This window comes from Antedon mediterranea, chromosome 1, assembly GCF_964355755.1.
Source record: "Antedon mediterranea chromosome 1, ecAntMedi1.1, whole genome shotgun sequence".
Classification (NCBI taxonomy): Eukaryota; Metazoa; Echinodermata; class Crinoidea; order Comatulida; family Antedonidae; genus Antedon; species Antedon mediterranea.
This window is the reverse complement of record NC_092670.1, coordinates 21,876,835-21,891,982: the sequence shown is the minus strand read 5'-3', so window position 1 is coordinate 21,891,982 and position 15,148 is coordinate 21,876,835. Positions and strand designations below refer to the sequence as shown.

General features: G+C 31.6%; 1 protein-coding gene across 5 annotated transcripts in view; it reads left to right on the top strand.

The window, feature by feature from the left end:
- Positions 1–15,148, top strand: part of LOC140062699 (neuronal-specific septin-3-like) — a 36,865-nt gene that overhangs the window by 4,961 nt on the left and 16,756 nt on the right. For 2 of the 5 annotated variants that reach the window (XM_072109025.1, XM_072109010.1), the window contains exon 3: positions 7,949–8,104. Coding sequence is in view for 1 of the 5 variants with exons in the window: in XM_072109010.1 (XP_071965111.1) it covers positions 7,949–8,104 (156 nt within the window). In the remaining 4 variants the exon portion in view is untranslated. Of the gene's footprint in view, positions 1–626; positions 735–7,948; positions 8,105–10,734; positions 10,797–15,148 lie in introns of those variants that run through there. The other 3 variants (XM_072109042.1, XM_072109017.1, XM_072109034.1) reach the window with 3 other exon arrangements.

Below are 15,148 nucleotides of genomic sequence, written 5' to 3'. Positions count from 1 at the left end.
CTTTAGAGTAGTACCGATTTAGAGTGTTTTAAATATTAAGCTAGTAGGGAAACAAAAAGATTAAGTATAAGCCGCCAAACAAGGCTACAAGTGTACAGAATACTCCCCAAGGTGTCGTTTACGGCCTACACTTACAGGAAACATTGACTGAGGCCTAGAAAGAATAAAAAAAATAATAAAATTATCTTTTTGGCAGACAGTGTTACACTTGTTCCATATGCTGCTTCTCAAAACCTATAAAAGTTTGCGGCTATTTCTATGGAAACCTAATAAGTGGTCAAGTGTTATCATTCATTTGTTTTTATTGACTGTAAATTAAAAACATTTTATTTTGTACTTAAAAAGAAGTTTATTTGTAATTTACTGAAGTAATGTAAATTCAATTGTTTTTTTTTTCCTTTTTGTTTCTTTCATTAAATATAATTGTTCGTTTTTACTAATGAATTCTTCATTAGTATTATTTCAATAAATAACTCCTAATTTTTGTTAATAATAACAATGGAATTGATCCATGTTATAATAACATATATCTTGCACACTATTTCAAAGTAATTACCCCTTTTGAAAAAATGGTAGAGTCCAATAAGTCAATGGAGGCGTGTCTTAGAACCATGTGCTGATAATATATGGAAGGAAGTGTAAAGGACAGAGTGCGGATGTTATGCAGCAAGTCAGAGCTACTAGCTACTCTATCCACGCCTTATTCTAATCTCTTCAGGTAGGCCTAGGAAAAGGTATTTTTAGCTTTTTACTTTCTAAATGTTGACTATTATTTGTTGTAATATCCAATAACCATAAATTTTGTTCTTTAGTTTTAATTTGTTTTAATAAAATAATTAAGTTTGTATGGACGTAAATGGGTGATGCCGGTTTACCTTCAATGTTTCAGATGGAATCCACCCCCATAAACTATGGGAAGCATGGATTGCAAATATGATATTATTGCATAGAATTTGTAGATTAAATGTAAATCAAAAAATGAACACAATTTTCAATGAAAATAACAGGAGGCTCACTAGCAGGAAACAAAATGTCTATTAAAATTTATTAGATATGTGATTAATGTATGTTTACAGGGAAATTTGTTGTTGAAATTATTATTTTTATTTTAAAATAATAATTTACAAATTTCTAAATATATTGAAAGATAAAATTCTGTTATTGTATTCCAACAATATCTTGAAATATTAACTACAGTTTACCTTGCCAGGAAAATTTCATTTTTAATAATAAATTATGTTAACTGGTTGTATTTAAAAATGAATTGAATTGAATGCGACAGGTAGGAATGTTAGTGCCTCTATCCTTATCCAACAGGTTACTAAAGCACACCTTTTCCTGTTATTATGTCTGGAACTATTTCTGTGTTGCAACAAAAAAACCACATTATATGATACAGTTGCAATTGTGAAAAAATAAAGATAAAAAGAAGAAAAAGCAAGAAATAATATTCGTAAACTAGGGCATTTACTTTGGTTTATTATGGAGTTATTTTTAATTAAAAAAACGGAAAGTTGTGAGTTATTTCAGGATGGTTGTATTACTACTAAGTTAAAAGAGATAGGCCTATCATGAATCTTTTTGCAGACGGGAAATATTTTTTTTATTTCTGGTTACAGCAATAGGTTTGTCATATTTTTACTTCAAAGTCTACAGAATAATGGCCAGCAATAATAGATATGCTGTTCTACAGTACCATAGAGTTAATGTATTAATTAATTGATAACTCCATCCATGATTCTACCAAGTACAAACTAACTGTACAGAAATAGCTTAGGGTATACAAACAAAATATAGATAAAAGTGAGCTATTTATTACTGTAAAAAAGAAAATTAACGCCTTATAGTTTTAGTTTTTTCATGATGATGTTGGGGTCTCCGGCAAATTCCACTTCTGCTTATAGCTGCAGTCTAGTCTGGTGAGGTTATGCCATTCCTCATATCTCCAGTGGTCATCAAAAACGTTCAAGGTTTTAGTGACCAATATGCCTATTGTACAGTATGTATTCTGGATTTGGTTGAGATTGCTTTATCCCTTTTAATAACAGGTTCATATAACCCGTAGAAGATCATATTTCAATGAAAACTCTCTTGAAAAGCCATATTTTAGGTCAACTTATTATTAAAAGTGAAATCCAGGGTTCATATTGAGATTTAGACCTGTTCAATTAACAATACAGTTTGGAATGTGTAATTATACAACAAGTATTTCATCAGATAATCATCACAATTTTATATTTTTACCTTTAGTTAGTTATATTTGTTCCAAGTTTTTTGTAAAAAAAGAGGCAATTTGGGTGGTACAGTAAGTTGGTTATTTCAATGGTGATGAATCAATTAATCTTAATGATGATTGGTCAGATAATAAGGAAGTATAGGTCACCAAGGTTAAAGTTCTGTTTCAAGGTCTATTTCATCAGGTCAGTAAAGTTTTACCTGTTATTTAAAAAATGTAATTAAATTAAAACCCATACTTATACATAGTGAGGGCCACAGTTATTGCTTTAAATGTGAGATCTACCTATCAATTGATTTATATGTCTTTAAAAGTCTATTGAATATTAATACAGTAGACCACTATACAAAGTTGTCTATTGGTGATGAGTCAATTAGATTAGTTTCAATGAGCTATATGATATGCTATCTGTCATTGGATGCTTGTTAATTACATCATCCTTCTTTGACATTTAATGATTGGTCAGGCAATAATGAACTGTATGTTACTAAGGTTAAAGTTCAGTTTCAAGTTTGTTTTTTTTTTTGCTATACTTTGCAGATTTTGTAGAAGTTTGGTTGTAACTGACCTTTTCTTGCCATATTCTTGATTTAAGACTTGCAAACATTTAAAACTATATTAATTTTGTTTGCATGGAACATATAATTATAAGTAGATATCCTGAGAATTATGCCAAGTTGAAGTGTTCTCAAAAGGAAATAAGGGATGTGTGTCTACACTGTGTTCACAACCAAAATGACCCTACTGAAAAAGAAGGTCACTAGGGTTATTTTTGGAGTTAACAAACCAAATAATCCAAACCCAATTTGACCCACATTTTTTTTAAAAAGGTTATTGTTATAACTTGGTATATTAGTAGTAGATAGATTTAAGATCCACGTTCCAAAAAGGTCCGCAGAGTTGGCATTTTCCGGTTGGGTACATCTATAGTGTATCATAGGTGAAAAATATCATGCTTGATATACTGAACACACAAACTTGAAAGAAGTCAAACACGCTATTGTCACAGAGTTAACGCATGAAAGTTTAGGATTAATGGATTAGCAAAAGATACAAGATGTAGGAGGAGGTGGTATATTGTTTGATACGTTTAGAGATTAAAATTGCAATAATATTGAATGATTTTACAGATTTATACTTTGTATGATTTATAAAATATAGTCTTAGTCTACTACTATCAGCGTCCATTTGTTAAGATTGAGGAAAACATGGCAGCTTTGCATGCATATCGGTGGAAAAAGTATGACCGTTGTGCTGTTGGTGTAACACATAATAGTGTAATTTCCAGCCAACTAGTAGAGGTGCAATTTACCATGACTTTTATGTGCGAAAGTACTGTACCATTTCTGGCCATCTAGGGGTGTACAGTAATTTAACAAAATTCACTACTTCTCCACATGAGGTGTCTGTGGTTCAAATACCTGGTATTAAATGAGAACACCCCCTCCCCCCTCCCCCTCTCTTTCTTTGTTAAATCCTGGATCTGCCCCTGATATTTTAAAATCTATTTTCAAATAAAGTACAGTGTGATTTAACAAATGCCCTATATTGACTACATTGTGCTTGGATTAGGTTGGTTCTTTCGTTCTATACTATCCTGCATTTCTCTAAATTGTAAGTTTTCAGTGTACTACTAACTAGATAGTGTAAAGTTAACCCTGGAAAAAAACGTTCATAAAAGAGGGTTGGTATCAATTTATATAGCTTCCTTAGTCAGCGTATTTGAGGTACCTGGGAATGTAAAGAACATTTTATATGGTAAATACATTTTCATTTATCTCTAAGGTTCTTAGTGATTATTAAGTAATTAACTCTCTGCAAATTGTGTGCTATACTTTGTATGTAAACAAATGACTATGACTTTACACACCTTTACCTGCCAGTGTGATATCAATGCTATCTATCATCAGTAAATCTGAAAAAAACCTGATTAAATCTCTGTCTAGTTTATACACCATGCAAATAATGACAGCCTGGGGCTTATTTATTCAATAGATGGCATACTTTATATTAAATAGTTGCATTGTAGGCTGTCCTATGAAAGCTCTAGATTTAATAGTGATTTTGCTATAATACATTTTAATTTATAAAGAAACACTAAAAGTACTGCAAGGAATACAGTAGTACAGATATGTTAATTTAGGTTTAAAGTATAACAATAAAAGTATAAGTGATAAACATCTTTACATACTGTAACAAGTGGTCTTTGGGTGCTTTATTGAAATGTAACCTTTAGTTGGAATGCCTTACAATATAGTTTACTTCTTCCTTTATAGTATCATATCCTTGTCTTTTACGTTGATATATAATAAGTCTGTACTTTGATCTTAAGACATTTGATGCTGTGCTGCGTATATGCGTCCATCCCTTCCATGAATAAACTAATTAATAAGTAAGGAAAAACTTCATGTATGTTGTGGTCAGACAAGTGTTCCTTAAGCCATTTGCCTGCTATTAAAATAAAACAAGCAATATAGGTTGAATTGCAATTGAAAAGCCATGATATTCGCATATACAGAGTAATTTATACATGCACTGCAAGCAATAAAACTATAAAGTGAATGATTGATAGTCCACTGTTTAAAGGCTTACACCACTAAATTATTTTTAGCAAAATTTTATAGCTTTTAACATGTTAAGCATGAAACATTTATTAATATTTCTAAAAAGATTTGATAAAATTCCAGTCAAAGATACCTATCCTCATTGGTGGATTTAAAATGTTGATATATTAATGTGTCTACTGTATGTGTCTTAATGCTTACTTACAGTATGTTTTATATTCTATTTTGATATAAACAAACTTCTTTAAAATGTTAAATACAAATCAATCAAATGCCTGAATGTACATAATGTTCTATGATGTATTATGTTGATACTGAACATTAAAATGTTACCATGAAGCAAACAAAGGCCTTGATAAATGCTCTTTACATCTCTTATGTTGATAATAAAATGATTTATTAAGCGCTTTGTTAGAAGTCTTTCTTTTCAAGCTGATCAAGACATAAGTGGTGCTGAGTTGTGCTTAGTCCCTAGTGATCTTTATGAAGAGATCATCAAAGAGCTGTATTATCCATTTTGTTTCACTTTGCAAAGATTTATGACCGTACAGTCAAGCTTTAGGTTTAATAATAAGAGGAAGTATATGAAGTGTATGACCTTATATTAAACATCAAGTTTTAATATTTATAAAATAAAATATATTAAATGCTAATATTAAAGATATACAATACTGTAAAGTTTGAGTTCTTTAGAGGTATTACAGTACTTATTACATTTTGTGAATTGAACCATGCCATCAACTGGCGGCAGCATCCCAACACACCACAGTGATCAGGGTATGTCAAGATGATGTGTTTAAAAAACAAAGGTGGTGTAGTGTTTCTTTCCCTCCACTTCCCCAATGATCCCCTAAGGTGTTCCCCTCAACCTCGGTTGTATCTCTTTTACAATTAGAATAAGAATTTGTTGGGAGTTACCTAGTAGTCACTTATTTTACTACCTATAGTATAGTACACCACTGTAAGTTTTAATAAAGTTGTTTAAATATTTTACATTTACACAATTTACTTATTATTAGCAAATCAAGTTGTGTAAAAGCTGTCATACATTATATAAATTAATGGATTTGCTATCTAAATTGATTGATGTATTGTATAGATGTTAAATTTGGTATTTAAAAGCGATTTTGACTCCATTAGTGCAACATTCAACTGATTATAAATCATGAATTAAAAAAAATATACATGTAGGTTCATGTTGAAGTAAAACTGATTCTGTGAAGAACGTGATTCAAAACATAATGAAATAATATTCCTATCCTTTTTCCGTAAACCATGTTAGATTTAATTTGATCCCCAAGTCGTGTGTTCGCCTTAATTCCAAAAGAATTTTGGGCAAAACTTCAAGTCCTAGTACCTTTGAAATTAAAAATAGTTTGAGTGTAGTAAATAGGTTACAATCAAATATTAAAAACCCAATTTCCATTTTAAACATCTCTTCTATGCATTATTTTGAAAATATATATTTTTTTGTACCAGAATACATGATTTAAATTAATGCGCCAATGCTTACACTTCATAAGCAGCATCCTTGCTGCAGTGTTTTGATTTTTGAGGTTGACAGGTCCAAAGAGAACATCTATGCATACGAGGAAGGTTGTCTTGTCCATAGAAGACTAAAGATGCATTTCGTTTTTTCTTCAAGCTCTGCAGCTAAATTCATGTTGTATACCACACTTGCATTAAACATTATTCATGTTTAACCCAATAAATGAAGCACAATTTCAACTTTGCAGGCACCGAGGCTTTAATTTATGCAATGTTAGACTTAAACCTGATCTCTAAGTCGTGTGTTAGTCCTAATTCTTACAGCATTCTTGGGCAAAACATCAAATTATTGACAGCGTTGCCTTTTTACCCACTTTCAATATAATTTTTTTTTTGTGCTTAATTTCAGTTTCCTACTATGCATAATCTGACTCACTTCAACTTCTCAACTCAATAAAGTAAAACTATTTATTTCCGTTTTTTTTGAGGAAGTAAAACATTATCCCTTATTACTTGACTTCACCATATATAAAATTTCTGAAACTAAAAGTTGATCACAAGTATCACTTAATTGTAGAATGAAAATTAAATGATAATTTAGAATCACCCATATTCCTTATTGAGCTGTGTGTTACTATTAATTGACAATACTAAATTGGTTAGTTTAATAACTAACTGTATGTACAGTACTTTTTACATTTAATTTTTAGTTCAGAATTATTATGGAGTATCCATAGTAAAACAAGAAATATTTCTTACAAAAAACGCTCCTCGACTTTTTGACGCAACAGTTACATGCCTACAGTGGCTGACTTCCTCCATGTTGATGTTGTGCGGCAACAATTACGTGCCTACAGTGGCTGACTTACTCCATGTTGATGTTGTGCAGCAGTTACGTGCCTACAGTGGCTGACTTACTCCATGTTGATGTTGTGCGGCATAGTATATTAGTAGGCTTAATTGATATTTTACCTCTTGGTTTAAAATGCGTTTTCTTTGTTAAAATGATTGCTTACAAATCATTCCTGTGATATTTACCCCAGTGTGTATTTATATTCAATTATTTCAATGTCAAAATGATACAACAAAGTTCACAAAATCTGTATCGGTAGACCACAAGACTTAAAACCAGGTCCTTGGAGGCAAACAAAATTAAACTCATAAAATATGAATTACATGATAATAACTGTGTTTTCTTCTCGCTGAGTAAACCATGTTTCTGGAAAACCACAAATGATGAATAACATTAGAAGGTTATGTGTGGAGGTGGTTTATCTGCATGAATCATATTTATTAATACTTTAGATATCATAACCAAGTTGCTTTCATTGTGCTGGTATCATTTGTATCTTGTGTATTGTTGTACCATACTTGAGTTTTACAAAGGCATCAATCCATAGAGATGGTCAGTTTCAATGAGTTATATTCTTCATTTAATTTCTTTTAACAGCTCATCGTATTATCTGTACTGTGTTCACATCTTCTTACTCTAATAGTGAACCACATGTCATTGTGGTATAGTACTGTGATTTTTTAGGGTGCCGTTGTGGTATTTAGATCGAGTTGGAAAAGAAAGATGTCATTTGCACAAAACTGATAATACTAACAATTTTCAAGATTAAATTTTTGGTAATGATGTAATATTTGTTTTCTCCAACAGTTCTGAAAGCATCGTTTCTTGAGGCAGACGAGGAAAAAAAAGGTGTTATTGACGTTAATCTTGTACCGCAGCTTGTCCGCAAGTTACTCGGTATTCAACCGGTTCCGTTTGACAATAATAATATCACTTTTCACGTACACCGTAACGGAAAGAACGGTAAGTACATTTTTATTGAGCTTTATTTAGCAAAGTACAGTAACATTAATGTCCCTATCAGTCATGTAATAAACCCAAGGAACTATTTATTATAAGCCGAGACAAAGTCTATAATCTTCATCAAATCTCTATGCTGCTTTTTACAGGTCTCTGGTGATATCACAAGAATGTTCTTTACTGAGCATTTCATTTAAAAACAACATGCTCACTTTTCCTTAAAGATTACAATATATTTACTGCAGTATTTAATATTTCCTAAAATGAATTAAAAACAGGAACAACCACTTCCTTGTCTACTTTGCTTAATATTAGCTGGCCTGGCTCTTCCTGGATTTTCTAATTCCTACTCCTAGAGGTATAATTCAAAATCTTGTTCAAACCATATGGGTCTTAGAACTGGAGTTATCCCCTATATTTAAGTGTGAAACAGAATCATATAAACTCCCCCTGAATACAATGCAGTACCGTCTCAAGTTACTATGTGTTCACCCAAGATACATGTATGAGAAGACACACTACCACTGTACTATAATTCTACAGAACTCCTTCTTTAAATACCCTTATTCAGGAGGACACCCTGTTAGGGTGACACTTTACACAAATTATTTAAATTTTTTGATTTACCGTTGCTAAATTAAAATAATTAAAAAATAATTTTAAAAAGGTATTTAAGGAATGAACCGGAAATCTTAAAACCTCAAAGGTTATGTGTTGAAATGAAATATAAAAACCTCAAAGAATGAGACATTCAATGGAAACCAATTGAAACACTTAAAGAATTAAAATGTAATCAACTACAAATGCTCCATTAAATATTGATAATTTGCACAATTTAAAAAGGTCAATGGATTTTGAAGCTGTTCCGGAGGAGTCTATTTTACTGAACATATAGTTGACATACATTTTTATACAGCATCGAAACACTTGGTTTCTTGTCTATTAAATCAATATTTTGGTTTAAATGCCAACCTTTTTTTTTATCACAAGTGAAATTTACACATTGAAATATGTATACATTTATAGCAATGTCCTTGGGAAAAAGTACAGTACAATAATTCTTTCAAAGTCCCTTAGTTAGAAATGGTATTTGATTTCAAGTAAACTATATAAGATTTGTAAACATTTAGATCACTGCATGAGGATTATGGTGGGGATGGAAAATATACCAAAACCATTAGCTTGCTCAAAACACAAGGAAAATCTTTATTATTGAATTTTTTTTTTCTTTCATTTTGCCATCCAGTGTGAATTTCCTAGAAGGAAGATTTTATGAATCGTGATTGCGATTTTGTTGTTGTTGTTTAAAATTTATGATTAGGTGATGAGATGGCCATAAGGAAGCATTTTAAAATTGTGATTATAAACAATATTGTTGGTGGTAAGACCCTTGAGCCAGATGAGAACACCTGTAACCTTGCCTGATGGGATGTGGTTTGTGGGGGTAGAAACAACACCATCTAGGCAGTCATGTCTTATTGATGAATGATTGAGTTGTAAGCTTGTATAAACACATTACTGATGCGCTGTAGGCTTAGCTAAATGTATAGCGAGAGAAAATAAAATAACAGTACATTTGAGCTAGAAAACAGATTCTTTTTTCTTCTATAAACAGTTACTGTATAATATCAAATTGACTCTACTATAGACTTAGAAATGTATGAATTTTGTTGTATGTAATTTTGTTGTTAATTGTAACTCATGACTCTTTCAACTCCACTCCCTAAGCCTCAAATGAGACTTAGTTTATAAGCACGATAAATTATTAAATAGTTTATCCATCCTGTAATTGGCGAGTTACTCGCTGTTGGATGAGTGTGAATAAAAAAAATAAATAAATAAAAAAAAATAAAAAATTAATCTACACATTGCTGATGCTGTAAGCTTAGCTAAATGTATAGGGAGAAAATAAAATAACAATACATTTGAGCTAGAAAGCAGATTTTTTTTTCTTTCATAAACATATTAAATTGACAGTATAGAAATATGTATGAATATAAATCTACTTGCAAAAATCTACTCTCTTGTGTCATGCAGGGTGATGAAGTTGCCATAGTAAAACATTCCCAATGGATCTTTTTAAATGTCAATAGAGAGTTAACAATGACACTTATTTTACTGTAATATTAGTATAACCAAGATCTAAACCATGTCATTTGAATATAGTATTGTTACAGTGCGTATACATTGATTATTTGTACAAATAAGTACATTTCTATCCATGGAGTGCTTGGTCGGTACGATACATTCCCATGGTCCTAGATTCCAATCCTGTGATGCTAAATGTCCTAAATTATTTATGTAAAGTGTCAGCAACTCTTCAATCATGCCACATAAAATTGAAAATCACGATTTAAAATAAATTTTTCATTAAAAAGATTTTTACTATAATTCTCTCTTGTTTTTTATCGTGTTTTTTTTAACGATCCATGTGAACCTGGAGTTTTTTTATTTCTCTTGACACACTTTGTAATAACTCTTTAAATGAACTAGCCCATGATTAGTCGATCATGCATGACTCTGCTCACTCAAGCATTCAGTCATATCTGTGGATTTGTGATTCACCAGAAGGCTTGGCTAGCCAGACTGTTTCCATCTGCTGTGTATAAGTTGTACTACTTTTTACCATACAGTTTCTAAAGCCAACACCCCTGACTGATTTCTGAGAATAGTTTTTACAGTATCCTCTTAACTGGTGAGTCTTTCAATTTTGTATCTTTATAATTAAGTCATTTTATGTTGAAATACAGTATGCAAAAAATAAATAAATAAAAAAAATGCTATAATATAGGGAAGATGTGTGATGTATGTACAGCAATATCTACATAATTTTGTCATTGATTTATATAATATTATTATGTGAATCATTTTGTAGGTCTGTAGGTGCATTGAGGTATAAAGTAAAAACTGAATGTGTCACATCAGTGAATAATGTCTTAGTTGTATATTAATTTTCATAATTTGAATATTTTAATATTAAATATTTAATTAATTGAAAGTTTGATGGTGTTGAACTTTTAACAAATAACCACATCCTTTGTTTTAAAGTTGAACATTTTGTTTACTTTATGGTTTGTGTGATGTCACGTTAGCGACTTCTACTGGAACGGGATATTTAAAAAATTGTTTAACTTTAATTCATTCATTTATGTATGTAATTCTTTTGTATTCAAAATGTTTGTGTGAGAAACCAAAAAAAGTGGTTTTATTCTCTAGTTAGTCTGACATTATTTACATCCATATTTTTTTCATTATTTATATATATATATATATTTATTTAGGTTGAAATTATCAGACCGTTAGGATAGAGTGCTCAATACCAAGGTAGAGCATAAACAAATAAAATAACAGCAGAAAACTTGGTTACTTCATATTGTACTGTATTTATTAAGCCACTTTGTGTTTTCCAACTGTTGTTTACTCAAAGTTCCAATGTCAAGAAAAACACCAACAAACACTGGTTTTACATTGTGTGCTTTAAAACTAATACCAGCATTATTATCAGCGTGGATATAGAGATCTATAAAAATAGATTAGATTGTAAAATCCAAGTCAATCTTCAAGATGAGATAAAGTACTACTAGTGTATATACAGTAATTCAATTAGTATTGTCATGGCTAAATAGATGTCACTTATGGTGACATTTCAAAGAATCTCATTTATCTACTGATGACACTGTGTTTATTACAAGGTTGTAACCTTAGAACCTTAAGTGACTCAGCTAATAATGAAACTAATGTTTCTTGATATGTTTTGTAATTATCTATGGGAAAAAACATTTTTTTTTAGTGTATTCGAGCATAAACATACTTGATGTAGTTGAGAAGAAAGACGGCCAAATTATATTGAATGTTTTAAATACTTTTTTTTTTTTCTTTCTTTTTCAACTTTCCCTTCATCCTGATTTTTCTATAGTATTTGCATCCCTCATCGTTTAACTTCAGCAGAATATAGTCAATTCCCAATACACCCAGGGCTAGTCTAATTGGTTTCATTTTCCAGAAATTCTGGTATTTCAAATGTGTAAAAAAATAATTTGGACCTTTTGAACATCAAGAAGTCTTGTTTAGGGAAAGTTTCCAGTTTTTTCAAGAATTTGAAGTTGGGAGAGCCGACTATAACCAAAGCTAAGAGAGAATGTCAAATATAGTTTTATAGGAATACCAGGCATATGACTTTCAATATATCCTAAAATATTTATACTTATTTACAGTTTATTTGCCGACTGACTTAATCCACATATTTTAATTGAGGAATCTGTCATTGCAAACACAAGTACATCTTGAGATTTACTTGTAAAAGGATTTAGTGAGAATTGAATATGAGTATTTATTATTAACTCGCCTGAAACAGATGTTCATATTGAGTTTAGACATAGCGGAATTACTGTACAGGTAAAGCAAGACATTTTTAGACTGGGCTTCTGAAATGGCAGGCAGGGAAGCTAAACTAATGTTTAGTGGTGTTGTTGATGATCATGTGTTGTCAGACTGGTTAAGATAAAACAGAGTTGTGAATTATCACTTTGTGGTGGTAAAAACGCCTTCCTGGCCAATAGTTGAAGCTGGTATTAATTGTTTTCCAGTGATTTAGAATACCGGTACCTCAATTAGATGGTCCAGAACAGAATTGATTATATTAATTATAGTAATAATACTATAATTATAGTGGTCCTTAATTGGAGGTAGTCGGTAATAAAACCACTTTGTTTCATAAAAAATTAGGGTTTTCTAAGATTTACTATTAGAAGTGTTTGTGAAGCTACATAACAGATAGCCATTGATACAAGCATTGATACAAGTTTACTCATATCATGACTGTGTGTACAGTACTTATTGAGAGACAAGGATGTGGAAATTTGTTGCGTGAGTTGAGCACATGTGTGTGTTAAGTGAGTCACTTGTGTGATGATTGTCACAGATGAGGACAATGACAATTAACGAAGCTGTGTTTGTACTTTTTAGTACTACTATTACTATTTTGGATTATTACAATGTTGTTTTTCACATCAACTCTATACAAACTCGAAAAGAAGCCTACCTTGAAAAGAAGCCCACCTCGAAAAGAAACCCACCTCGAAAAGAAGCCAACCTCGAAAAGAAGCCAACCTCGAAAAGAAGCCCACCTTGAAAAGAAGCCCTCTGTACATGGAGGTATAAAATTAGCCTGTGTTTTACAAAAGTAATCTTGAAAAGAAGCCTATCTCAAATCATAGTATAGGTTTCTTTATTATTATTATGATGATAATCAGTTAATTAAATCATAATGTTTATTGATGCGGATTAATTAATAAATCAATAATTTTGCAACATTGTATTTAATGTTATGTCAGCTGCCTAACTATTTCTGTTTACCCTTTCTCATCCATATTATCCCATATGAAGCTCTTCCCATTTTCCCAGTGTTCAGAATCAATTACACGGCAAACCGTTCATGCCTGACTTTCTTTTGTTCAGTTATCAATTGTCAGTGATTTGTTGTTGGCAGAGTAGTAGATCTGGAGACTTGTGTCAGCATGGGCTTATATTTGAGAACTACACCTGCATTTGATTTGAGCTTATGTTTTACAATAAAATATCACATTAAACCATTTAGGACATGGCTATCAAGGGAACCCTTTTGTGTGACGTGAATGAGAGACAATATATTCTTTAACACTACTGCCCACCCCTGTTCAAAGGACACCCCTATTTATTAATGGGACGATTTCGTTGGTTTCCAAATCTGTCTCCTTAATATAGGATCTACCGTACTGTATCTTCATATATAAATGCACATACACGCCTACAGTACCTAACAGTTGGCATATTGCTATTTTAACTACTTACAAATGTGATACCCAAGTACAGAATAATTGAAATGCAACTAAAGAAGTTAGTGCCATGGGCAATGAAATATGAAAGTGAATACTAAGTGTAGCAAATACCCCTCGTTTAACTTGTCAAGCTAGATCAAACCAAAGGGATTCATTATGACTCATGAAGGCTCGGATAATTGATTCAATACTCGCAAGAATTTCACAGATTACATATCATTATCATAAAAATAAGAAGTCTGAACAAAATCTGTGAATTTGACAGGGCAGTATTGCTTTAATGATGTGGATATATTAAGCCATACTTGAAGTTCAGGATTGATGCATAGTAGTATCATGTGGATATAAGAAACTCTGGCCAGTATTCATGAATGTACAGTATATTTTAACTTATTTTACCTTACCTAATATAGTAGGCCTGTTAAGTGACCCAATCCTTCAAATTGTGATAACATTCTGAAACTTTGCACAGTTATTCATTAGGGTGTCAAAAATATGAAATGGAAGGGTTGCACAAAATTTGGTCAGGGGAAAGCCGCCATTTTGGATTTCAAAATGGCGGACCCAAATTGTTCACTTTTCAGGTATATCTCTGCTAAATAGGCACCTAGAGTTCTGAATTTAGGTGCAAATTATATGGTAATGGGGTCACCAAAGATATTGGTATAACTAACATTTTAATTGCATGGCGGCCATTTTGGATTTCAAAATGGCGGACTTCAAATTTTCACTTTTTAGGTATATCTCTGCTAAAGAGGCACCTAGAGTTCTGATTTTAGGTGCAAATTATATGGTAGCGGGGTCACCAAACATACTGGTATAACTAACATTTTGATTTCGTGGCGGCCATGTTGGATTTTAAAATGGCGGATTTCAAATTTTCATTTTTCAGGCATATCTCTGCTAAAAAGGCACCTAGAGTTCTGATTTTAGGTGCAAATTATATGTTAATGGGGTCACCAAACATATTGGTATAACTAACATTTTGATTGCATGGTGGCCATTTTGGATTTCAAAATGGCGGACTTCAAATTTTCACTTTTCAGGTATCTCTGCTAAAAAGGTACACAGAGTTCTGATTTTAGGTGCCAATTATATGGTAATGGGTAACCAAACATATTGGTATTTAACTGACATTTTTATTGCATGGCGGCCATTTTGAATTTCAAAATGGCGAACTCAAAATGTTTCAGTACGGTACCTACAGTTATAATTTTAGGTACAAAGTATA